Below are 27,088 nucleotides of genomic sequence, written 5' to 3'. Positions count from 1 at the left end.
ATTCAAAAATTTTCGAATCTTTTCAATTAATTAGTCAATTCAACATTCAAATTTCTTTTTATTTTCCTTTTCTTTTAATTTTTGAAATTATTTTAATTATTTTACTTTTTTATTTCATTTTTCGGTTATTTTTAATTAAATAAAATAAAAATAAAAATATATTTTACTTGCAATTCACAACATCTCCCTTTCTCTATCATGGATCTAAGTGGAAATGAACAGTCCAGAAGGACTCTGAGGTCATATGCTAACCCCATTACTGCTGCATATGGGAGTAGCATCTGTATACCTCCCATCAAAGCAAGCAGTTTTGAGCTAAATCCTCAGCTCATTGTCATGGTGCAGCAAAATTGCCAGTATTCCGGTCTTCCACAGGAAGAACCTACTGAGTTTCTGGCGCAGTTCTTGCAAATTGCTGACACAGTGCGTGACAAAGAGGTAGATCAGGATGTATACAGGCTGTTACTGTTTCCGTTTGCTGTAAAAGATCAAGCTAAGAGGTGGTTAAATAACCAACCCACAGCAAGCATACGAACATGGGCACAGTTATCAGACAAATTCCTAAATCAATATTTTCCTCCAAAAAGGATGACACAGCTAAGGCTGGGCATCCAAGGCTTTAAACAAGAGGATGATGAATCTCTTTATAATGCCTGGGAGAGGTACAGAAGGATGCTAAGGAGATGCCCCTCTGAAATGTTTTCAGAGTGGGTGCAATTAGACATCTTCTACTACAGGCTTACAGAGAAAGCTCAGGTATCTCTAGACCACTCAGCTGGTGGATCTATACACATCAGAAAAACTATTGAAGAGGCTCAAGAGCTTATTGATATAGTTGCTAGAAACCAGCATCTGTACATAAGTAGTGGGTCCTCCAGAACAAGTTGCTGAGTTCAATCAACAATTGTGTTTTCTAACAAAACAGCTAGCAGAATTCAAGGAGATACTACAAGACACTAAAAATTCTAGTAAAAATATGGAAGCACAATTGAATTAGACAAAATAGCAATTATCAAAGCAGATAACAGAAGAGTACCAGGCAGTTCAATTAAGAAGTGGGAAAACATTAAACACCTCACTTCAGAGCAGCAGAAAGCCAAAAAAAGAACAACTGACAGAGGATGAGCAAAATATTATCCAAAATCCCTCTGAGGACAGTAAAAGCCCAAAGAGGAATAACTCTAGCATTCAAACGCCAGAGACAAGCAAGGAGCTGGCGTCAAACGCCCAATGGAAGCTCAGTTCTGGCGTTTAAATGCCAGAAACAGGTAAGAAGTTGGCGTCCAACGCCAATCCAGCTTTTAACCCTGGCATTCAAACACCAGTGAGGGATCAGATACACACAAGTGCTGATAGCAACCCCTCTAAAAAGGCTTCTCCAACCACCTCTGTAGGAAATAAACCTGCAGCAACTAAGGTTGAAGAATACAAAGCCAAGATGCCTTATCCTCAAAAACTCCGCCAAGAGGAGCAGGATAAGCAATTTGCCCGCTTCGCAGACTATCTCAGGACTCTTGAAATAAAGATTCCGTTTTCAGAGGCACTTGAGCAAATACCCTCTTATGCCAAGTTCATGAAAGAGATCTTGAGTCATAAGAAGGATTGGAGAAAAACTGAAAGAGTTCTCCTCACTGAAGAATGCAGTGCAGTCATTCTAAAAAGCTTCCCAGAAAAGCTTAAAGATCCCGGGAGCTTTATGATACCATGCATATTGGAGGGTAATTGCACCAAGACAGCTTTATGTGATCTTGGGGCAAGTATCAACCTAATACCTGCATCCACTATCAGAAAGCTTGGTTTAACTGAAGAAGTCAAACCAACCCGGATATGTCTCCAACTTGGTGATGGCTCCATTAAATACCCATCAGGCATGATTGAAGACATGATTATCAGGGTTGGGCCATTCGCCTTTCCCACTGACTTCGTGGTTCTGGAAATGGAGGAGCACAAGAGTGCTACTCTCATTCTAGGAAGACCTTTCCTAGCAACTGGAGGAACTCTCATTGATGTCCAAAAGGGGGAACTAACCCTGAGCGTCAATGAGGATGAGTTCAAGTTAAATGCTGTCAAAGCCATGCAGCATCCAGACACACCAAAAGACTGCATGAAAGTTGATCTTATTGACTCTTTGGTAGAGGAGATCAACATGGCTGAGAGTCTCGAATCAGAGCTAGAAAAAATCTTTAAAGATGTCCAGCCTGATCTGGAGGATTCAGAGGAAATAAAAGAGCCTCCGAAAATTCTTCAGGAAGAGGAAAAACCTCCTAAACCTGAGCTCAAACCACTACCACCATCCCTGAAATATGTGTTTCTGGGAGAAGGTGACACTTTTCCGGTGATCATAAGCTCTGCTTTAAATCCACAGGAAGAGGAAGCACTACTTCAAGTGCTAAGGACACACAAGACAGTTCTTGGGTGGTCCATAAGTGATCTTAAGGGCATCATTCCAGCAAGATGCATGCACAAGATCTTATTGGAGGACAATGCTAAGCCAGTGGTTCAACCACAGAGGCGGCTAAATCCAGCCATGAAGGAAGTGGTGCAAAAAGAGGTCACCAAGTTACTGGAGGCTGGGATTATTTATCCTATTTCTGATAGCCCCTGGGTGAGCCCTGTCCAAGTTGTTCCCAAGAAGGGAGGAATGACAGTAGTTCATAATGAAAAAAAATGAACTGGTTCCTACAAGATCAGTTACAAGGTGGCGTATGTGTATTGACTACAGAAGGCTCAACACAGCCACCAGGAAGGATCACTTTCCTTTACCATTCATAGACCAGATGCTAGAGAGACTAGTAGGTCATGAATATTACTGCTTTTTGGATGGCTATTCAGGCTACAACCAAATTGCAGTAGATCCTCAGGACCAAGAGAAAACAGCATTCACATGTCCTTCTGGAGTGTTTGCCTACAGAAGGATGCTTTTTGGTCTGTGCAATGCACCTGCAACCTTTCAGAGGTGCATGCTCTCTATCTTTTCTGATATGGTAGAGAAATTCTTGGAAGTCTTCATGGATGACTTTTCAGTATTTGGAGACTCATTCAGCTCCTGCCTTAACCATTTAGCACTTGTTCTGAAAAGATGCCAAGAGACTAACCTAGTTTTAAACTGGGAAAAATGTCACTTTACGGTGACTGAAGGAATTGTCCTTGGGCAAAAAATTTCAAACTAGGGAATAGAGGTGGATCAAGCTAAAGTGGAAGTAATTGAAAAATTACCACCACCTGCCAATGTTAAGGCAATCAGAAGCTTTCTGGGGCATGCAGGATTCTATAGGAGGTTTATAAAGGATTTTTCAAAAATTGCAAAACCTCTGAGCAATCTGCTAGCTGCTGACACGCCATTTGTGTTTGACACAGAGTGTCTGCAGGCATTTGAAACTCTGAAAGCTAAGCTGGTCATAGCACCAGTTATTTCTGCACCAGACTGGACATTACCATTTGAACTAATGTGTGATGCCAGTGACCATGCCATTGGTGTAGTACTGGGACAGAGGCATAATAAGCTTCTGCATGTCATTTATTATGCTAGCTGTGTTTTAAATGATGCCCAGAAAAATTACACAACCACAGAAAAAGAATTGCTTGCAGTGGTTTATGCCATTGACAAGTTTAGATCATACTTAGTAGGATCAAAAGTGATTGTGTACACTGACCATGCTGCTCTTAAATATCTACTCACAAAGCAGGATTCAAAACCCAGGCTCATCAGATGGGTGTTGCTTCTGCAAGAGTTTGATATAGAAATAAGAGACAGAAAAGGAACAGAGAACCAAGTGGCTGATCATCTGTCCTGGATAGAGCCAGTAGAAGGAACGTCCTTTTCCTCTATTGAGATCTCTGAAACCTTTCCGGATGAGCAATTGTTTGCCATTCAGAAAACACCATGGTTTGCAGATATTGCAAACTATAAAGCTGCAAGATTCATACCCAAGGAGTACAGCAGGCAACAAAAGAAAAAATTAATTATTGATGCAAAATACTACTTGTGGGATGAACCCTATCTCTTTAAGAGATGTGCAGACGGAATAATCCGTAGGTGTGTGCCTAGAGAAGAAGCACAGAAGATCTTATAAAATTGCCATGGGTCACAATATGGAGGCCATTTCGGAGGTGAGCGAACAGCCACCAAGGTCCTCCAATGTGGCTTCTACTGGCCTACCCTCTATAGAGATTCCCAAGAGTTTGTACGTAACTGTGACAGTTGCCAGAGAGCTGGTAATCTACCTCATGGTTACGCCATGCCTCAACAAAGATTCTTGGAGATTGAGTTGTTTAATGTATGGGGTATTGACTTCATGGGGCCTTTCCCACCATCATACTTAAACACATATATTCTGGTGGCAGTAGACTATGTATCTAAATGGGTAGAGGCAATTGCAACACCCACTAATGATACTAAGACAGTGCTAAAATTCCTTCCGAAATATATCTTCAGCAGGTTTGGTGTCCCTAGAGCACTAATCAGTGATGGGGCACTCACTTCTGCAATAAACAGCTCTACTCTGCTATGGTCCGATATGGAATTAGCCACAAAGTAGCAACTCCATATCATCCACAGACAAATGGGCAGGCTGAAGTCTCTAATAGAGAACTAAAAAGAATCCTGGAACAGACTGTAATTACCCGTAGAAGGGATTGGGCAAGAAGCTTGGATGAGGCTCTGTGGGCATACAGAACAGCATTCAAGACTCCTATAGGGACCTCTCCATACCAGCTTGTGTATGGTAAGGCCTGTCATCTGCCCGTGGAACTGGAGCACAAGGCCTACTGGGCAACCAGATTCCTAAACTTTGATGCTAAATTAGCTGGAGAAAAAAGATTGCTCCAGCTGAATGAGCTAGAGGAATTCAGACTCACTGCTTTCGAAAATGCCAAGCTTTACAAAGAGAAAGCAAAAAGGTGGCATGACAGAAAGTTGTCATCTAGAGTCTTTGAACCAGGACAGAAGGTTCTGCTGTTTAACTCTAGGCTCAGGCTATTCCCCGGGAAACTGAAATCCCGGTGGAAGGTACCATATATGATTACAAGTGTGTAACCATATGGCTATGTGGAGCTTCAAGACATTGATTCTAATAAGAAGTTCATTGTTAATGGACAGAGATCAAATATTATCTTGAAGGAAATATTGAGCAAGAGTGCTCAAAGTTGAGGCTAGAGTAAAAGCTCGGCAAGGTCCAGCTAAAGACAATAAAGAAGCGCTTGCTGGGAGGCAACCCAGCCATTAGCAAAGCCTATTTTTTTATTTTTTTTTTTATTTTTTCTTTATACAAGTTTAATATAAATAATCTTCAAGGTAAAGAATCAATTGCATAAGTTCACAGGGTTACAGAAGGATTCAGAGTACAAAACAGGAAGAAGGAGCTAACTGGCAAGAAAACGCCAGTAAGAGGTATATTTGGGCGTTAAACGCCCAAAAGAAGCATCTACTGGGCGTTTAACGCCAGTAATGATACCTTTCTGGGCGTTTAACGCCACACTTACAGCATCCTGGGCGTTCAGAAAAATGCCCAGTGACGAAAGATTTTTGGCGTTTAACGCCAGCCAGAAGCAACAGCTGGGCGTTAAACACCCAAAAGAGGCTACAGATGGGCGTTAAACGCCCAAAACAAGCAAGCAGTTGGGCGTTTAACGCCAGGATTGTGGAGGGAAGGAAGTTTTTGTTTCCAACTTGATTTTTTTTCAAATTTTCATATTTTCATCCATACTTTCTTGCATAAACATGTTCCCATACTTTTATTTTTCAAATTCTTTTCCAAAAATATTAAAAATATCTTAATCCTAAAATTAAATCTTCCTCAATTCTTCTTCAACTTCTTTTCAAATCTTTTTCAAAACAAATCTATCTTTTTCAAATCTTTTCAACTCATCAATATCTTTTTCAAATCTTCACAATATCTTAAAAACAAATCTATCTTTTTCAAATATCTTTCATATCTTTTCAATCTTAAATTACATATTTTTTTTCCTATCATACTTATCTTTTACAAATCATATTTTCTATCATATCTTTTTCAAAAAATTTTCGAAAACCCACCCCCCTTCCCTTTAAATCCTCGTTCGGCCTCCCTCCTCTCCTCCACAATTCGAGCTTGGCTCTCCCTATATCCCTCTCCTTTCCTTTCTTTTGCTTTAGAACAAGCAAACCTCTAAGTTTAGTGTCTTTATCCGTGATCACTAAGCTAACACCCACCAAGATCATGGCTCCTAAGGAAAAACAAACCACCTCAAGAGGCAAGAAAGAGAATATTCCAAAACCACTTTGGAATCAAGGGAAGTTCTTAACCAAAGAACATTCAGACCATTACTACAAAATAATGGGTCTAAGGTCAGTGATCCCGGAAGTTAAATTCGATCTGAAAGAAGACGAATATCCAGAGATCCAAGAGCAAACTCGAAATAGGAGCTAGGAAATCCTAGCTAATCCTGAGACAAAGGTGGGAAGAAACATGGTTCAGGAATTCTACTCTAATCTGTGGCAGACAGACAGGCAGAGAATAGCTGGAACCGCATTCTATGACTATCGAACTCTGGTCAGAGGGAAGATTGTTCACCTCCACCCTGACAAAATAAGAGAGATCTTCAAGCTGCCCCAACTGCAAGATGACCCGGACTCCTTTAATAGGAGAATGATGAGACCAAATAAGAGCTTGGACAAAATTCTAGAGGACATATGCCTCCCTGGAGCCCAATGGACAACCAACACAAAGGGTATCCCAATCCAACTCAAGAGAGGAGATCTCAAACCAGTCGTCAGAGGCTGGCTAGATTTCATTGGGCATTCTATACTGCCCACCAGCAACTGCTCTGAAGTCACCATCAAAAGAGCAGTGATGATTCATTGCATTATGTTGGGAAAAGAAGTGGAAGTTCATTAGCTGATTTCTTGTGAGCTTTAGACAATTGCAAATAAGAACTTCAAAGATACCAGATTGGCTTATCCAACCTTAATCTCTCTGCTATGTAAAGATGCTGGGGTAAAGATGGGAGTAGATGAATATATCTCAGTTGAGCAACCAATCACCAAAAAGTCAATGGAAGGACAACAAGTGCAGGACGACCCCATCAAAAGGAGAGCACAGGAGTTCCTCCCGAAAATCTCTCAAATTGAATATTGGGGGAGCCTAGAAGCATCCATCACCAAGTTGCAAGAAGCTATGGATCAACTGAAGGAAGAACAGCAAAATCAAAACAGCATGCTCTGCAAACTGCTTAGGGAACAAAAAGAGCAAGGGCATGAATTGAAGGAACTAAAACGCCAGAAGCAATCTCTTGAAGGGCCAAGCACCCCACAGACTAAAGAGGCATCTACCTCCCAAAATAAAGGTTGTTGAGTCCTAACTCTGTGATAACCTTTTATCCATTTTTAAGAGTATATGAGTATTAGAATTAGAGTCATTTGTCTTTATGTCTTTAATTTCTTCTCTTTTATTACTGATTGTCTGCTTTTATGCCTATTTTATATTATTTCTATTAAATAATGAATAAAGATTAGAGTCCATGCCTTAAAGTTATGAATGCCCTATGAATCCATCACCTTTCTTAAATAAAAAAAAATTGTTTTTAATCACAAAAGAACAAGAAGTACATGATTTTGAATTCATCCTTAAAACTAGTTTAATTATTTTGATGTGGTGACAATACTTCATGTTTTCTGAATGAATGCTTGAATAGTGCATATGTCTTTTGACTTTGTTGTTTATGAATGTTAAAATTGTTGGCTCTTGAAAGAATGATGAAAAAGGAGAAATGTTATTTGATGATCTGAAAAATCATAAAAATGATTCTTGAAGCAAGAAAAAGCAGTGAATAGAGAAAAGCTTGAAAAAAAAGCAAGCAGAAAAAGCCAATAGCCCTTAAAACCAAAAGGCAAGGGTAAAAGGGATCCAAGACTTTGAGCATCAGTGGATAGGAGGGCCCAAAGGAATAAAATTCTGGCCTAAGTGGCTAAACCAAGCTGTCCCTAACCATGTGCTTGTGGCGTGAAGGTGTCAAGTGAAAAGCTTGAGACTGAGCGGTTAAAGTCGAGGTCCAAAGCAAAAACAGAGTGTGCTTAAGAACCCTGGACACCTCTAATTGGGGACTTTAGCAAAGCTGAGTCACAATCTGAAAAGGTTCACCCAATTATGTGTCTGTGGCATTTATGTATCTGGTGGTAATACTGGAAAACAAAGTTCTTAAGGCCACGACCAAGACTCATAAAGTAGCTGTGTTCAAGAATCAACATACTGAACTAGGAGAATTAATATCACTATCTGGATTCTGAGTTCCTATAGATGCCAACCATTCTGAACTTCAAAGGATAAAGTGAGATGCCAAAACTGTTCAGAGGCAAAAAGCTACTAGTCCCGCTTATCTAATTGGAGCTAAGTTTCATTGATATTTTGGAATTTATAGTATATTCTCTTCTTTTTATCCTCTTTTATTTTCAGTTGCTTGGGGACAAGCAACAATTTAAGTTTGGTGTTGTGATGAGCAGACAATTTATACGCTTTTTGGCATTATTTTTAGGTAGTTTTTAGTATAATTTAATTAGTTTTTACTATGTTTTTATTAGTTTTCAAGAAAAATTCACATTTATGGACTTTACTATGAGTTTTTATGTTTTTCTGTGATTTCAGATATTTTTCTGGCTCAAATTGAGGGACCTGAGCAAAATCTGAATCAAAGGCTGAAAAAGCACTGCAGATGCTGTTGGATTCTGACCTCCCTGCACTCGCAATGGATTTTCTGGAGCTACAGAAATCCAAATGGCGCGCTCTCATTTGCGTTGGAAAGTAGACATCCAGGACTTTCCAGCAATATATAATAGTCTATACTTTGCTCAAAGATAAATGACGTAAACTGGCGTTTAACGCCAGTTCCATGTTCCATTCTGGCGTTGAACGCTAGAAACAGGTTACAAGTTGGAGTTAAACGCCCAAAACAGGTTACAACCTGACGTTAAACTCCAGAAATAGCTTAGGCACGTGTAAAGCTCAAGTCTCAGCCCCAGCACATACCAAGTGGGCCCCAGAAGTGGATTTCTGCACTATCTATCGTAGTTTACTCATTTTCTGTAAACCTAGGTTACTAGTTTAGTATTTAAACAAATTTTAGAGATTTATTTTGCATCTCATGACATTCTTAGATCTAAACTTTGTATCTTAGACGGTATGAGTCTCTAAAATCCATCGTTGGGGGTGAGGAGCTCTGCTGTGTCTCGTTGAATTAATGCAACTATTTCTGTTTTCTATTCAAACACGCTTGTTTCTATCTAAGATATTCATTCACACTTCAATATGATGAATGTGATGATCCGTGACACTCATCACCATTCTCAACCTATGAACGCGTGCCTGACAACCACCTCCATTCTACCTTAGATTGAATGAATATCTCTTGGGTTCCTGGCTCATGAGTCTGATCGCCTCTCCTGACAATAGAACTTTTAGATCCGTGAGACCAGAGTCTTTGTGGTATAAGCTAGAATCCATTGGCAGCATTCTTGAGATCCGGAAAGTCTAAACCTTGTCTGTGGTATTTCAAGTAGGATCCGGAAAGGGATGACTGCAACGAGCTTCAAACTCGCGAGTGCTGGGCGTAGTGACAGACGCAAAAGGATCAATGGATCCTATTCCATCACAAGTGAGAATCAACAGATGATTAGCCATGTACATGAACCTTTTTCACTGAGAGAACGGATGGTAGCCATTGACAACGGTGATCCACCAACATACAGCTTGCCATGGAAGGAGCCTTGCATGCGTGAAGAAGATGACAGTAGAAAAGCAGAGATTCAGAAGACAAAGCATCTCCAAAACTCCAACATATTCTCCATTACTGCATAACAAGTATTTATTTCATGCTCTTTTATTCTTCGCAATTCAAACTGATAATCATAATTGATATCCTGACTAAGAGTTACAAGATAACCATAGCTTGCTTCAAGCTGACAATCTCTGTGGGATTCGACCTTTACTCACGTAAGGTATTACTTGGACGACCCAGTGCACTTGCTGGTTAGTGGTACAAGTTCTAAAAAGTGTGATTTACAATTTTGTGCACCATCCGGTCAGTTGGGCGCCTCTCTACACCAGATAACGCTGTTAATCTGGTGATGAGGGATGGGAAGAAAATGTTGAATTTCTGCTGTAAGTTCACCTTCATCATCGACTCTCTGATGAGGGGGAGAACAGAGATCCTCTTCCCCTCCAGAATAGCCCATAGGAGAACTGCCACACGAATCCTGATATGAGTGGCATGCGTTCTCGGAAGGATGTAATCGGTAATGATCTGCTGCCAGATCCTTGCCTCCGGGTTGAGGTCCGTGCACGCAATGCTCAAGGGTACAGGCTACTCTCCCTTGCTGTATTCCCAGGTAGCCTCAGGCTGGCCAATCTTTTTCAGGACCGTATCCAAGGAAATTTTTCCCGTGGTGACATCCGTCATTATTTGAGTATAAGCATCCCTAGCCGGAGGAATATGCGGAATGTCTAAGAGGGCCTCTAAAGTAGTATTAGAGGTGTCCACGGTGACACCTCTTAAGAAAACGGTTTGGGCATCCCTCTTGAGGAGATTGGCGTAAAATTCTTTAACCTGGTGTTCATTCACTTCCACCGGGTCGGATTTTACGAATCCCCAATGATAAAAATTTATTCTGTCAAGGATTGTATCCGCATATTTCTCGAGCAGGTTTAGCTTCCTCTCATAATGAAAGGGGCACTTTTCTAGCTTCTTATATTGTTCTTGGGCCTCGGAGTTGACGAAAGTATCTGGCTGGTCACTGGGGGGCACGAGTGGAGGGTGAGCCAAGGGGTTGGCTTTCTCCTTTCCCTTGCGGCCCATCCTGAAAAAGATAAAAACATAATACAACTCAGGAAATAGATAAAATCACAGAAAGAAGAAGGATATAATCAAACAATTCAATTAAGAGCCAGTCGGATAAACAAATGCCAATCAGGGAAAAACATGTGTAAACAGTAGAATATTCCAAAGAGAATGCATTTTCCCAAAATCAAGTAACCTAAGTAATAAATGAGTGAATGAACAAAAAATGAAAGCATACATAGGACTTAGGTATATTATGTATGTGAATTGAGTTCAAAGAGGTTGATTAGTGCCATTGTGCCTTGGAAATTGAAAGAGTTTGGAAAAATTAGCACAAATGGCAAAATTTAAAGTCAGAGTGAAAGCTTGCACTCATCCATGTTGAAAAGGTAGGAATTGATCACATATATATAGTCTTTTGTCCAAAGCAATGCTTGATTGAAAAACAAAGTGCATTGCTCAAAAACCTCAAGGAACAAGTGGCTAAGTCTATGGTCATTGATGTTAAACACACATGGATAAGCATTTGATCAATTCACATAGAAAGCAATGCATGTACTGCCGCCAATGTCACCAAATAGATTCTAAAATTGGAAGTTTAAGGCTAGTTTGGTATTTAAGCAAAAGGAAATAAGCAGAATGTACATGTTGCAGCAAATAAGCATGCTATGCACTTGCAAAATGCATCGAATAGAATAAGTTTCAGCTTGTAATTACAGATTGATGTGTCAGTACGAATAATCAAGTAAGTGCTCAGCTAACAGTGCATTTAATGGAATCTAATATGCATAAGAGCAGAACTCCAGCAGAAGTGACCAAGCTATAAGTTTTAGGTTCACAATGGTGTTCAAGCAGAAACGCAGAGTGCACAAACAATTCCATATCAGAAAGCATTTAAAGTAAACAGAAATTTTGCACAATCAGAAAATAACAATGCAGAATTGAAACAAAATTCAACATCTGTGTTGATCGGACACAGAAGATGAGTCAAAAATTCATTCCGCATTTCAATGAGCGTAACCTGTGCAAAAGTTATGAGCGGCAATCACAATTCATCAATGGTGAAATTCACAGCAACATTCAGTCCAGAAAACAATCCAAAATACTTAGCCAGCATCACATATATATATTCAGACCAGAAAACTATAAATTATCTAACCTAAAACTACCTAGAAACTAAAGCAGAATTAAAATCAAAACTAAAAAGAAGCAGTAATATGAGACAGAAAAGAAATGGAACAGGGCATGGGAAATAGGGGTCAAACCTGCAATATAGAGGGAAGGAATGGTGGTAGATGGAGAAAGGCACAGCGGCACAGGGGACCGCCGCTGCTGGGTGCTGCTCGCCGGACAGAGAGGCGCGGCCTAAGGCAGTGCTGGCGCGGTGGCAGAGAAGCGCGAAACAGGGACAAGGGGAGAGAAATGTAGGGCGAGAGAGAAGAGAAAGGAAGAGAGAGATGGAGGGAGGGAGAGTGACGGCGGAGGTAGTGTGGTCGCCGGCAGTGGTTGGTTGTGGGGTGGAGGGACGAAGGGGCTGAGAGGGAGGGTATGTGTGGTGGTGGTATGGTTACTGAGAGAAGAAGAAAGGTTTGGGGGGGTTATGGTAACTAAAGCGCGAGCCCCTGATCATTTTGAATTAACGTTCGAAAAGTGACCTGTGCAGACGCACAAGGTCCTGTGCGGACGCACACAAGGGAGAAAGAGGGGTATGCGCGCGCACAGGGCTGTGCGAGCGCTACGAGAAGGAGGTGAAACGCAACCTGTGTGGGCACACAAAGAGTGTGCGGACGCACAAAAGAGGGAAAAGGTTTTGGTGCATACGCACAGCTTGTGCGTGTGCTGCGACCAAGGGGTGTTGTTCAAGCTATGTGGGCGCACAAATGGTGTGCGGACGCATAGAAGGGAAAAAGAAGTGGTGTGCACACGCACAAGCCGTGCGTGTGCTGCGAATAAAGAGGGCTCTTGGGGACGTGCATGCGCATACTGCTGTGCGGACGCACAGAGATGGGAAAACAGGGGCGCTGTGCGGACGTACAGGTCTCTGTTCCTGCAACAAAAATTTTGGCTCTAGGACACCAAAATTAACATCCCAAATAGGTTTTCAAGCCCCAAAACATTACAAAGATCCCAAAAACACCTTATTTTACCAAAATTGCTCAACAAACATTAAAATAAAACAAACCAACCAAGCAGACTAACCAATTATTCATGAAACAAAGGCTAAAAGAGAGAGAGAGTTAGAAGGATATTACCATGGTGGGGTGTCTCCCACCTAGAACTTTGGTTTATAGTCCTAAGTTGGACTTGGTGAGGAGATCCTTGTTAGGGCGGCTTATGCTTCCATTTCTCCTTGAATCTCCAACCAAGTTTGCTATTGATTTGACCTCCGGGGTCCCAATTAAGTTGCATCAAACTTATAAGAGACTTCAAGCTAGTAGCGAGGATCCTTAAGGATTGCTTTTTGAAATTACTGCCTGGATCCCATACTTGAGTTCCTTTATCACCATTGACATGATTGTGCACTTCTCGGAATCTACTAAATTGACTCTTGCACCAAAATTGAGCTTCAAATGTTAAGTTGGATCCTTTGATGAACTTCCCATTCTTTAGCTAATCAACACTCTTCTTTTCACCATCCACTACTCCAAGAAAGGTCCGAAGTTGGCCATCCGTTTCTAACATGGCTGACGTGGCAGAAATTGGCTAATTAAGAATTGATATAAGTTGTGCGTTTCAAGTATAGTTCTTAACCTACCAGAAATCCGCTTATCAATTTAGAAAGGTTGTCACAAAAATTAAAATTAAAATACTGGGAGTATGAATCCTAGGTCGTCTCCCAACGAGTTGCAGAAAGGTGTGCTATTTTATTAATCAGATATTTTCAGAAAGAGTTTGAGTTGAATAAACAGGAAATTAAATTAGGGAAATTAAGTAATTTAAATAAAAGCCTTGACTGGGAGTAGATTAGTTGGAAGCCCTATTCTTGTTGAAGTACTCTCAAGATTAATTGATAATTGAAGGTCGTTCTGTTTAGTTATCCCTTACTAAATAAGGGAAAGTCAAACAAGTTGGAATGATGTTTCTACTCACAAATCCCAATCCGCTTACTTGGAAGGATTGGCGTTAGTGACTAGAGAACCATCCAGCAATAAACCCAATTACAATCTCTCTTTTGAGTATCCCAACTTAAGGGTTCCTTTCAATCAACTCCCCATCAAGTTAGGGAACTACTCGCTCATTGTGAATATGGAACACATAACATAGGAAAGGGAACTAATGAAAGACATGATAAATAAAACTCAAAGGAATCAACTAAAAATAAAGGTAACTCTTGTATTAATAAATTCTAAAATAATTCAATAATAAAATTGAGTAAATTAAAGGACATGGAAGAGTAAAGCCAAGTAAAGAAAACGAACTAGAATGACGAAGTCTTGATGAGGTAATAACTCTTCTCAATATCCCAATGCAAAGAGCAATCGAAATAAAAATCCTAAGAACTATGAATGTGTAGAGAGAAAACCTAAAGGAGGAGTAAAACTAGATCTAAAAAACTAAAACTGTGTAGAATGAATGTTGTTTTTGGTTTCTGCATGTTCTCTGACTCTAGTCTGCTTTTCTGGGCCGAAAACTGGGTCAAAACAGGGCCCAAAATCGCCCCCAGCTAATTATGCAGATTACGCATGTCACGCGATTGTGTCATTCATGCGGACGCGTCATGCGGCATTTTGCTTTGCCACGCGGGCGCGTCATCCACGCCTCCGCGTCACTTGTGCTATTCCAATCCGCGCGGTCGCGTGAGCCATGCGGCCGCGTCACTTCTCGTTGGTCATCTCCTTAATTTCTTGTGTTCCTTCTATTTTTGCAAGCTTCCTTTCCAATCTCCAACTCATTCATGCCCTATAAAGCCTGAAACACTTAACACACAGATCACGGCATCGAATGGAATAAAGGAGAATTAAAATACATAATTAAAAGTCTCTAGAAAGTAAGTTTTCAATCATGTAATAATTTTAGGAAGGAAATATAAATGCATGCTAATCATATGAATAAGTGGGTAAAGATCATGATAAAACCACACAATTAAACATATTATAAACCATGAAATAGTGGTTTATCAACGGTATATTGATGTGGGCCTAGAAATCTTGTTAGAGAAGTCTTCACCCGCTCAATTCGTTCTTGCACAACTAACTTCACTTCTTCGCAACTAATATCTTCCTCAACCTCTTTTGAATCTTCTTCATCACTCAAGTCAAATATTGGAGGTTGTGTGAAGTCCACATCAACATCTCCTTCCAAATCTAATGATAGAGGTTCATGAAGGTCATAGAAGAAATTACCCAAGTTGGACAAAAAATCTTGAATGATGGAATCCTCTTGATCAATTCCTATCCACTCTTCATTTATCTCCTTTTGCACTTCATGTGGTGACTTGACATCTTCTCCTTGATCTTGCAATTCTTCTTTCACTCCACACTTTTTACTTGGTTCCACACATTCATCCACTAGAGTTTCTTGCTTGTGGCATGAACGCAATGAAGCTAAATGACCCAAAACTTTTGCCTAGGTAGACATGACTTGCTCTTGCTTCTTTCAGAACTCTTGTTGTTCTTGAATGAGCATGAAAAGTACTCTTTGTGTGGCTTGATCCATATATGAAGATGAGGATTGAGGTGATGAAGGTTGATAATCAAACTCATGGGGGTAAGGGTTTTGTATGTAGTGAGGTGATGGTGTATAAGGTTGGTGACCATATAAGTAAGTGTTTGGGTTCCATTGGGGTGCATTGTGGCCACAGTGTTAAAAAAGTCATTAAAAAAATATAAACAAAAATCTACTAACAAAAACAACCAAACAACCAAAAAGGGCTATTTACACTATTAACATATTCACAACAACCAAAAGATATAACACCGTTTGCATTTCCCAGCAACGGCGCCAAATTTGATAAGCAACGATTTCCGTTGACTAGGAATTTAATCTCAAAATAAGATTGGTGTTGTAAGTATAGTTCTTAGCCAACAAGTAATGCTCAAATCAAAACAAGTAACCGAGAGTAATTAAACATCGGGTCGTTCTCCCTAGGAATGCAAATGAAATGTTACTTCTTTCGGTTGTGAGGAGGACGAAATGGGTTTTGTGAAATTAAAGAATAAAAGATTAAAAGAATTAAGCAATAAAAGGACTAAGCGATAATCAAAATTGGAAAGTAATGCAAGCAACAAGGAAAATGAGATCAAAACTAGTGAAAATGCAATAAAGGAAAGCCTTGACTTGGGAATGAGTATCCAGGGAATCCTATCATGGTCATAACCACAACTATGGTAATTATGATGAGTCGATCTTACCTAGTCAACCCCAACCATCGAGGAGTAAGTCAAGCAAGGATAATTGACCTTAATCCATAAGTCCTAACTAACTTACCAAACTAGTTGATAAAAGGCTAGCGTCAATGGAAACAAGAGCCAACTAACTACCCAAGAATTACCACTAAATGTCGGACATTATGACTCTAGTATCCTAGAAATTCAAACCACAAACTAAGGTGGGAAAATCTACTCAAAATCTAGAGTTGGCATTTTCACAAACACCTTGTGTGCATAAAAGTAAAACATGGAGAATTGCAAAGTAAAATATAAAACTATAACCAATTATCAACAAAACCAAACATAAACAAGCAATCAAACATAAAGGATGCATGAAATGTAAAATTCATCAATCAAAACTTCAAGAAACATAAAATTGCAATATGAACAAAGTAACTTGAACCAAGAGAAATTGAAAGTAAAAGTGCTTTAATTAAAGAGAAAATTGAGAGTACTTACAATTGAAGAAGTAAAATCAAAATCAACGCTTGCTATAAAATGCTACAATAGAAATTGAAAATTGAAAATTCCAAGAGAGCAATCTACTCTACACTACTCCTACTCCTAATTACTATGAAAACTATGTAAAAATTGCTCTAATGCCTCCCCCCTTTGATAAGTGGTCAATTCTCCTTTATATAGCCCTTCCCAACAGCAACTCAGCCTTCCAAAATGGGCCAAGAGGCCTCTAAATTCGCGTAGCACATGCCTCATTAATGAAATCACGTGCAGGGACCTGTGCAGACACATAGACGTGTGCGTCCGCACACGCGGCTAAAAATTGACCTGTGCGTACGCACACATGAAAATTCTCGCTTGTGCGCACGCACGCAGGGCTGTGCGCACGCACACTTCGTTGTGTGTGCTTTTCTTTGTTTTCTTCATGTTTTCTCCCTTGTACATGCTTTCTTCCACTTTTGGCTATCCATTCTTGCCTCCAAGGCCTGAAATCACTCACAAACCATATCACGGCATCGAATGGCATAAAGGTGGGATTAAATTGCTCTATTAAAGCACAAAATTGCATGTGTGTACATTTAGAATCCAATTAGGGACAAAAAACAAAAGTATGCTATTTTTGGTGCCTAAGTATGAGTTCATGTGCTAGAATCCATCCAAATTGAGGCAAAACATACTATCAAATATGGACTCATTAGTAGGTGACATACCTTTGGAGAGGGGTAGGTTCCTCCCCTCTTATAGTCGATACTCGGGTGGGTCCCTTATGACCTGACCCACCTTCTTAAAAGCTTCTGCTAACTGTCCAGGCTTCACATGGATGAGGAGGGGAAGGCAGGTCCCCTCCTGGCTAGGGGTTGCGTGACCCGTCGGGTCGGCTGCTCAGGTCCAGACCCGGGTCGCTAATGGGTTTGGCCGGAACAGTAGTCATTTAATATATATATTTTTTTGTAACTAGTATAAAAAGAAAATAATAGAATAAGAACTATATCTAAATTCTCTACATGAACAATCATAATACACATTAGAGGGAATTCATAACTCATTATATATATTAATAATATTAATAATTGAAAAATAATTGTGAATTGAACGTATTTTTTTAAATATTTTTTGTAATTATTGTAAATGGCTTAGAAGATATTATGAATATTATAAAAATTTATAATATACTCAATTTACTTGTTCGTATATCAAAATATAATAAATTAAATTAAGTGATTTTGATTTATCACAGGCATCAAAACTATTAAATCAAACCCAATGAATTTGATTTACCTTGGATGTGGTTCAACTCTTATGGCTCCATAAAAGCTGCTTTTACTAAATTAAAGCTATTAGCTTGGTTTTAAGTAAATTCGATTTACATTGAATAGTTCAAATCAAGCTTAGTACCTTCAATTTACATAGAAAAACTAGTTTCAGGATATTTAGATAACGTAGAACCATTCAAAACATTTATAAAATATTTACTCTATTTGGTGTTTTTATTTCATTTACCCTAAATGACATAAAAAAAATAGAGTACAATATTTTATAAATGTCCTTAATCGTTGTACGTTACATGCATGTCATGAAAATTAGCCTTTTTATGTAAATTAAATATACTAAGTCCGATTTGGACCATTTAATGTGAATCGAATATATATCATATTCAATTTGCATAAAACGAATATATTGGATTCAATTTATGTAATAGTTTTGATTTAGTAGGAGCAGTTTTCATGGAGGTAATTTGAAGTTATAAGAGTTGAAATGCCTAAGGTAAATCGAATCCATTGGTTTCAATTTAATGGTTTTGATGCCTATGGTAAATCAAAACCACTTAATTCGATTTACTGTATTTTGATACGCGAACAAATAAATATATTGTAAATTTTTGTAGTACTCATAACATCTTCTAAGCCATTTATAATAATTATAAAAAATGCTTACAATAAAAAATTTTAAAATTTTATAAAATTATTTAATTTAAAATTGTTATTAAAATTTTAATTATAATTGTTAAAAAATGAATATTTACCATAAGAATTTTGAAAATTTATAACAATATATAAATACAAAATGAATGAACGATTTAATATGCTACAACTAACTTAAATAAGTTTATAAATTTTAAAACTTTTTTAAAAGATATTTTAAGTACTATAAAAATTTTTTTAATGAATCGATTACATAAATTGACTTACAAACTTTTATAATATTCATAACATTTTTTAAAAAATTTTTAAATTTTATAAAATTATTTAAAATAAGAGAACATAGATAATATAATAATAAAGTTTAAACCTATTTATTGTATTAAGTTGGATAAAAATTTAACTATTTAAATAAATAATTCGGTATTTAGAAATCAAATATTAAAATAATTTTTTGGGATATTTTTCGTATCATAAATTCTTATGTAATTATGAGAAGGATTTATTTTTTAAATCACGTTTTTAAATTAATTGACTTTCAATATTAAAAAATCTATCCTATTTTTAAATCATTCATTCATTTTGTATTTATGTATTGTTATAATATTTAAAATTTTTTATTGTAATTATTTGATTTTTTTACCAGATACCAAAAAATTAAATATTTTTATAAAATTTTAAAATTTTTTTATTGTAAATATTTTTTATAATTATTGTAATTTGTTAATGGCTAAGAAGATATTATAAATACTATAAAATTTGTAATAAACTAAATTTATTTGTTAGTGTATCAAAATATAGTAAATCGAATTAAGTTTCAATTTACCATGAGCATGAACGTGTGGTTCGACTCTTATAGCTTTATGGAAGCTGCTTCTACTAAATCGAAACTATTAGCCTTGATTTAGTGGCATATCATATACCTCTTTAATAACCACACCTGGATTCTAGTTTTACGGGAGAAAAAATGAACCCAAAAATAAATTCTTGTAGTGTGTGTGAGTGTGTTATATGAGTGTGTAGTGTATAAGTAATGCTTAAGATTAGAAGTTGTCTAATCCACTTAACCAAAAAAAACTATTGACTTCTTTTGAAGTAAATCAAATCCATTAAATTCCATCTGCATTGGATAGTCCAAAGAAAAACTAGTTTCAGGATATGTATGTAAGGTAGAACCATTTAGAACATTTACAAAATATTGTAGTCCATTTAGATTTTTTTTTGTCATTTATCCTAAATTAAATAGCAATAATTAAAAATAAATTTTTTAGTAAATATTAGAAATAAAAATAAAAAAAATGAGTAAATGATTAACCGTGAATAAGAGTTTATTCATTTTAAAAAAAAATTATATAGACATAACACCTAACTTTTATAAGTTAAAAAAATTAATTTTAATATATAAAGAGATTATATATTTTAATATAATATAAATAAATAGATTTATAAGAGGAATAATTTTTTTAATTTGTTTCTCTTAATTTTTTGTCAAATATAATTTTTTATTAATTAATATTTTTTTCATATTTTATTTTAGTCCTATTTTAAATGTATATAATAAAAAATCTTACTTAATAAAATAATTGAAAAAAAATCAAGAAGATCCATTCTACCATTATCAAGATCCTTTTAACCACTGTTAGCAAAATCGGATCGGACCGGCCGGTTCAACTAAAAAATTAGTGAACCGGATTCTAAGCCGATCCGGTCTGATAATCTGATCGGATAAGGTAATGAACCGGTGCCAACCAGTCAAACTCGGAGTGAACCGGTCAAAACCGATAAGACCAGTTCGACCGAACCGCTTCAGTTTCAAGATTTTTTCAAAATGTTAAAGCTGGGGTTTGAACCCCATCATCAAGAAAAACATGATACTCACAACCACCAGGCTATTGAACTTGTTATCAATATATATGCAAATTAATATATATATATATATATATATATATATATATATATATATATATATATATATGAGCAAATAATTTACTTCTATTTAATTTATTTTAATTTTAGTTATAAACTCATTCATTCTTAAATTAATTATATTTTTATTTAGCAATAATTATAAACTCATTTATTTTTTTTTAATTATATAATATCTATTAATATTATTTTTCAATAAATACTTGCAGTATATAATAGTATAATAGATATAAACTAATTAATAAATTATTAAAATTCAAAAATAATAGTTATTTTAATATAAAAAAATAAAAATATTTATGATAGAGTAAAATTAACAAAATACTTATTGTTCCTGTTTCATATTGTTTTAGAATAGCTAGATATTTTTAAAATGTTAGTGAAAATCGATTCTGACAACTATGCTTTTAGCTTTAAAGCACTTGGCAATTATTAGCACTTAGCACCGCACGGAATGGAACACAAGGTTCTTGGCTGTTGGCTCTATTTAAATCTTGCCCATCACTCCGCTCCTCTATCAAGGGTCTCTCTCTCTCTCTCTGACATCACACTCACTTCCTACTACCTAACAAATTACATATCTTAAGTAACATAACAAACATTAGACACCCCTCACCGCATTCGCATTCACATTCACATACCCAAATTAATAATCCTTCCTTTTCATAGTTACAATACAACCACCACCCCCGTCATTACATCTTTTCACGTTTCCATTCCCAAACACATACTCGAGCTTCTCACTAGTCTCAAAGGGGAACAAGATCTGAAGGTAATTTCCACTTTCTCTCTTACTTTTCCCCTTTCTTGCTGTTTCCATTGAACTCGCACTTTTTCCCCTTTTAGTATATCAAAATCTTTCATTGGATTTTCTTGTTGCATCAATTTTATACGTGCAATTAAGACCTATTTCTAGTTTTCCACGCAAAAGTAGAAACAACTCTTAAAGGGAACTGAATTATGTTTATCACTACTAAATTTGATGAATTTTGCACATTTTTAACAATTTTGCATATTTTGTCTGAATTTGTTGTAGCTTTGAATGCTATTGAAAATAATTGGTGAAAATGAGGATAATAACAAGGAGTCAAAGTAGGAAAAAGATAGGAAGGTACAATCAGAATGAGAGTGAAGGTGACGATGGAGATAGGCTCAGTGATTTGCCGGATTCAATTCTGTTGCATATAATGTCATTTATGATGATTCATGACGTTATTAAGACTTGCATTTTGTCAACAAGGTGGAAGAATCTTTGGAAATCCATGCCTAATATTAAATTACACACTGCAGACTTCAGGAACCATTGTGTTTTCTCTGAATTTATTTCCGGTATTGTGTCATGCCGTGATGGCCGCGGCGATGGCGATCACCCCTTGATTAGCCTGGACTTCAGTCGCCATGGCTATTTGCAAAACTATATCTTGACCGATCTCATGAGATATGTGGTGTCGAAAGATATACAACATCTGAAAATTTATGTTCCATACAATCTTGGTTTGCCTTCTTTTGTGTTCTCTTGTAGCTCCTTGTTATCGCTTGACCTATCGGTTTCTTCGTATGATCTTAAGAGGAGAACAAGAATATCGAAGCCTTTAGAACTCCCGTCATTGGTGAGTTTGCGCCTTGAAAGTGTTGCAATTTCTGTAGACGAGAATTGCCAAGCAGAACCCTTCTCAAAATGTGTAAAGTTAAAAACCCTATCCATCAAGAATTTTCTGATGATCTCACCTGATTCTGACATAGACAGGTCAGGAACTCTCGTTATATCGAATGCTAAGCTCGCCAATTTGACCATCAAGGAATATAAACGGTACAAGATTTTAGTGTCTACACCTAATCTAAGATCATTTACTTTGGATGGTTCTCCTTTTCAACAGTTACGTGGGAAGAAAGGGATGGCTATTGAGCTTCAATCTTCCTCACTAGCATAAAGGTAATTTCCTCCTTTCGTTTCTAATGGAGTTCTTTTTGGCCTACAATTCTTAAGATTATTTTGGAAATTTTGAACAAAGTTAGTTAGTCATGACACTGATATTGTCTATGTTGCATTTTAGTAGTCATATCATGTTACATGTAGTATCATTGTCAATAATTGAAAGCATTGGTAATATTCTGTTGGGTAATGTGAGTAGAGCTGTAAATATCTTCTAAGATTAATGTTCTCGAATTAACATAAATCTGGTTTTGAAAAAAGGTTATTTTACAACTTTACTTTTTTCTATATAGTTACAAAAGCTTAAAACTTATTTTTCTTAGAAGCTATCTTGTATAGCTTTTTTTTTTTTTTTTTTTTGGAAAGAGATGAAGACCGTAGACATGATACATTATAGAGCTCAATGGCGTCGTTTGGTTCATGTAGCCGACCTCACCTAGTGGGAGAAGGCTTTGTTATTGTTTGTTTGAAAGAGATGAAGACTGAATTTTTTTGCTCGAAAAGTTGAAACGAACATGCCGAGAACTAATTAAATCTTTGATATAACAATAACTTGAGAATCTTTTTCCCTAGTGAGTACTTAAAGGTAACTTTTCAGCATGCATGCTTATTTGTGATGGAGTATTGAACCACTTATGTCAAAATGTTATTGCAAATTGTTGACATACTTCTGTAGTTCTGTCTTGCAATGCTTTTGTTCTTCGAAGCACATCCAATGAAATTATAGGTAGCTAGCTCATAAATTAACCTGATGTCAATGGCATGATAATTAAAGAAAGAATAGATTGTGACTTTTTTTTTAACTTAAAAGTGCAGTTTCTTTACATTGCAGCGACATTACTAGCGCTATTAGTATATTGACTATCAAGTTTTGTGAAGTCTCATTGCATGAGAAATTGTAACGTACCTTGTATGGTTTAGGGGAAGGAAATGGAAAGTAAGGGGATTTCATTGTTGTAACTAACTCTGCCAGCTTGGCAGAGTAGTGGTATTGTATATAAGTTATGCGTACACCAAAAATCAGCCGTCAAATCAGTTACTCGTATAAAATACATATAGAAATACAATACACATTGAAAATGAGCAAAGCTACACATAGTGTGCACATAGAATTTTTGGTATATAAAATATAAGAATCATATTGGAAATTAGGCTGGACTGGATCCATAGGAGAGTAATAGGCTGTCTTATGCTCTTTGTATCTTCCCTTTCTCTGCATATTTCTTACTACATTCATTAATACATTTTCAGAGGCAAGGATGATATCTTAATAATATTGTTGAGCCCATCTGCTTCTATTCCATCTTCTTCTATTTTCTACTCTATTATCTGTTTTATCTTTTAGTTGAGCTGCAAAGGTACTAGGATCTTACAGAAATCTACAAGGATTACAAAATGTTTCTGCAAATTGTGTTTTGATAGACCTGCTCAGAGCTTTTGAAATAATCGGAAAAAACGGAGTAACTTGCTACAAGATTGACACAAAAACAAGCACGAGTTTCGTAAAATGTTTTTCAATGGAACATTTAGAAGTTGGCAATATAGTGAGATGCTGGTGCATATTAATTACGTAAGTTTTGCTAAATGAGTTTTATTTCAACATGCATTTATATCCAATTACATGTTGTGAAACTTGTGATCTTTCTTTCTTTCTTGTTTTGGCTTGGCTTGTTAGATATTATTATGAAGAACGTGTTGTACAAAAGAGGTAAATCTTGATTTGCATGGTCTTTTCATTTATCACTTCCTAATTTGTTTTGTTAAATGTTGCAGTTGTAGAAGGTAATAGAAGAACGTTTTCATTGAAGGAAGTAGAATTTCTCATAATCAATTAACTGGAGCAATACAATCAATCTGTAGCTTATTTATGTTGATTAGGTGTATGATATTATATTATGACCATGACCATAGTTGTAGGAGTAGTAATATTAAAACAAGAAATTCATGAAAGAATAGTGTTGAAATAGAAAACGGTTCATAGTTGTTCCTTAACAATGGGGAATTGACTAAGATAGAATAGTTGCTCCTTATAATTTACATGGCTATCATTATTTGATATGTACATAGCTCGCTTGCAATTGCAAGGAGCTTGTTCTAAATGTAATTCTTTTTTTTTTTCTGATTTTATTCGGGTTATTTGTCTTAGTCAACAGGGGATTAATGATTGGAATGTCCTTGGTCATTTATTGTAAACAGCATGATTGGAAACACATGCAAAAAAAAAAAAAAAAAAAATCTATTTTATAATGACTATTAAGCACGATTGAGTGTAAAAATCCCTGAATTATTTTTGTAGGGAAGAAAGAGGCTACAGCAACTCATCGTGAAAAAATCCTTGTTAAAGTTACTATTATTATTTCGATTGAATGTTGGAGTTATTAAACAGTTAAATTTCAAGTCAATTCATTTGCAGCATATCTTTAAAAAAATGTTATCTGCACAAAAGAATAAACTATTAAATTAGTTATTGTACGAGACTTTGTTGGTACGGATTGAGGGGAGGATCGAGGACTTGCCGGTCTTGTTGATGATGTGATCGGATTTTTGGAGTGGTGGGATAACACCTGCAAAGACACTCTGACACTCAAGTCAAAATAGATTTAAGAGGTATAAGTGAGGATTAGGAGTGTGTAATGTATCCGAGGGAGCATTTTGCTCCCTTTATATAGTTTTGTCTTGTTATCTTATCTTATCTTATTTGCTACAAATAAGAGAGGTATTTAGATTTAAATGTTGGTTGGTGATTGCCAACTAGTTTAGACCATAGAGAGGGTTTTGGGCCCAGGAGCCAGGTTGTTGTTGGACCGTTTTGGGGTACTCGGAGGCCAAGCCCAGAACAGTTGCTCTCGAAGCGTGAGGGTAAAATTGCTTAATATCTTCGCTAACATAGTTCATCTTTCTGTGAGTCGGGAGGTTGCGGACCTCGCCTAGGAAGGTGGAACATTGCCTTGCGTTTTCGAAGGTCCTTGGGTTCTCTGGTAGGCTGCTTTGACGTTTCTGTTATGGTTTACGAGTTCAGTTTCTTGTTTTATTCGGGACATCTAGAGTTAGCAAATGGGATCAAGGGCTGTTTCCACTTCTGTCTGTTACCTTTCTCGGTGGTGAGTTTTTGTCCGTTACGCTTTCCAAGTTGTTATAATGACGCTTAATGGAGGGGGAAGTTTGGATTTTCCATTTCTGCTCCTCGTCCCTCCGTATTTCCATTTGAAAGTTGAGGGTTTTATTTTTTCCCTTACTGTGACTACTCTCTCTTTACATTTTCTTTTATTGTTTTTCAACTTTCCTGCTGAGTGTTGTTTGTTGATTTTGGTACTGTGCCTTGGCTTGGTTGTGCTTGGTTGTTTGAGGCTTTTGGCATTGCATTTCTTGTGTTCGTTGCTACAATCGTCGCTTTCGTTCGGCTTCTGAGAATAGGTTGGTGTTTTTCATCTTCTCTTGTCATTTCGCACATTGTTTGCTTCTAGTTCCTCCTTTTGTGTGTTTCATTGCGTAGTAGTAGTAGAAAATAATGGGGGGTGCCACTGTTTTGGTATGGATTAGGTTTCAGTGGTTTTAGTGTAGGATTTGTATTCTTCTGTTTTCGGGGAGTGGGCTGACGGTGGTGCCCCCTTTGGCTATAGGTATGGTCTGGCGGAGACCCTAGGCTAGCGTGCCCATCTAACAGGCGGGAGGTATTCCTAAAGACTATTATTGTGTAACCTCTGATGTGTTGGGTACGCCCTCCCGACTTACAGAGGCGGATCTTCAGAAACTACGTGACGAGGGTGCAGTGTGCGCTGAGGGGGGGGGGAATGTTGAGCGTCAATATGAGTTGGCGCTCTCCAAGGAGAAATAGGGGGTTTGCTATATTAACCTTAATCCCCGTTGGTTTCCGACTTGACGTGGGTTTTACGAGTCCATGTCTACGAAGTTGGGAGTGTAGCTCCCTTTTTCCACATTCATCCAGACCCTCCTGAATCGGTCCTTGGTAGCGCCGTCTCAATTGCACCCGAATAGTTGGGCAGCCATCTGGACTTTCAAGTTGGTTTACGAATATTTGGAGCTTCTTGCTCGGGTGGAGGTCTTCTTGTTATTTTTTTTGTACTATCCCGATTAAGGAGGGGAGGCACAAGAAAGGCTATATGTCGTTCCGTGCTCAATCAAACCGACAGGTTTTTGGGTCGTTCGAGAATTCCTTCCATGGTTTTAAGGAGAAATATTTCAAAGTTCGTCCCACATAAGGACATCAATTTCAATGCTACTTACTGCAATTTCAGTGCAGGTTCGACTTACTTGACGAAGATTACTTATGAGCCCCTCCGCCCCCCCCCCCCCCGGCCGCGGAGAATAAAGATATTGTCAATGTTTTGTTAGCTGTCCTTGGGGACAGGCCGTTGAATCCTTGGGATGTTATGGGTGATTCAAGGTCGTGTCGGTCATACGTGATGCGGATTTTTCAAACCGCAAAACACCGGCAAGTTTTTGGCACTGTTGTCGAAGATTAATCGTGATTAACAAACTACCAATTAATTGATTACCTAGATTAGACCTTTTTACCTTTTATTTAGTTACTGTTTTTGTTTTATTTCTCCCTTGGGAATTCCCTTCGTCACTGTGAAGGGAGTTCCAATTTGATTTTCTTGTTGTTTTTGTATATGCAGAACGACAGGGATAAAAAACCTCTTCAATCCGATCCC

The 27,088-nt window shown here is 37.3% G+C and overlaps 1 protein-coding gene and 1 pseudogene across 3 annotated transcripts; both read left to right on the top strand.

Moving 5' to 3' along the window:
* The window catches only part of LOC148545756 (uncharacterized), a 171,655-nt pseudogene that overhangs the window by 18,563 nt on the left and 126,004 nt on the right, over positions 1 to 27,088 (top strand).
* LOC107619149 (F-box/LRR-repeat protein 13) lies at positions 20,989 to 24,511 on the top strand. 3 transcript variants are annotated; one of them, XR_015900085.1, is made up of 3 exons: positions 20,989 to 21,251; positions 21,516 to 23,982; positions 24,186 to 24,511. XR_015900085.1 is itself a non-coding variant. In XM_016321385.3 (3 exons), the coding sequence occupies exon 2, from the start codon at positions 21,547 to 21,549 to the stop codon at positions 22,408 to 22,410; it is 864 nt and encodes a 287-aa protein (XP_016176871.1). In that variant the 5' UTR covers positions 20,989 to 21,251; positions 21,516 to 21,546; the 3' UTR covers positions 22,411 to 22,412; positions 23,835 to 24,511. The 3 variants fall into 3 exon arrangements, 2 of the variants coding, with proteins under 2 accessions (XP_016176871.1, XP_016176870.1); XM_016321385.3 differs by having other exon boundaries at positions 21,516 to 22,412; positions 23,835 to 24,511; XM_016321384.3 differs by having other exon boundaries at positions 20,990 to 21,251; positions 21,516 to 22,412.

This window comes from Arachis ipaensis, chromosome B9, assembly GCF_059453495.1.
Source record: "Arachis ipaensis isolate K30076 ecotype BB chromosome B9, ASM5945349v1, whole genome shotgun sequence".
Lineage (NCBI taxonomy): Eukaryota > Viridiplantae > Streptophyta > Magnoliopsida > Fabales > Fabaceae > Arachis > Arachis ipaensis.
The sequence above is the reverse complement of the archived record's forward strand: the minus strand, read 5'-3'. Positions and strand labels throughout refer to the sequence as shown.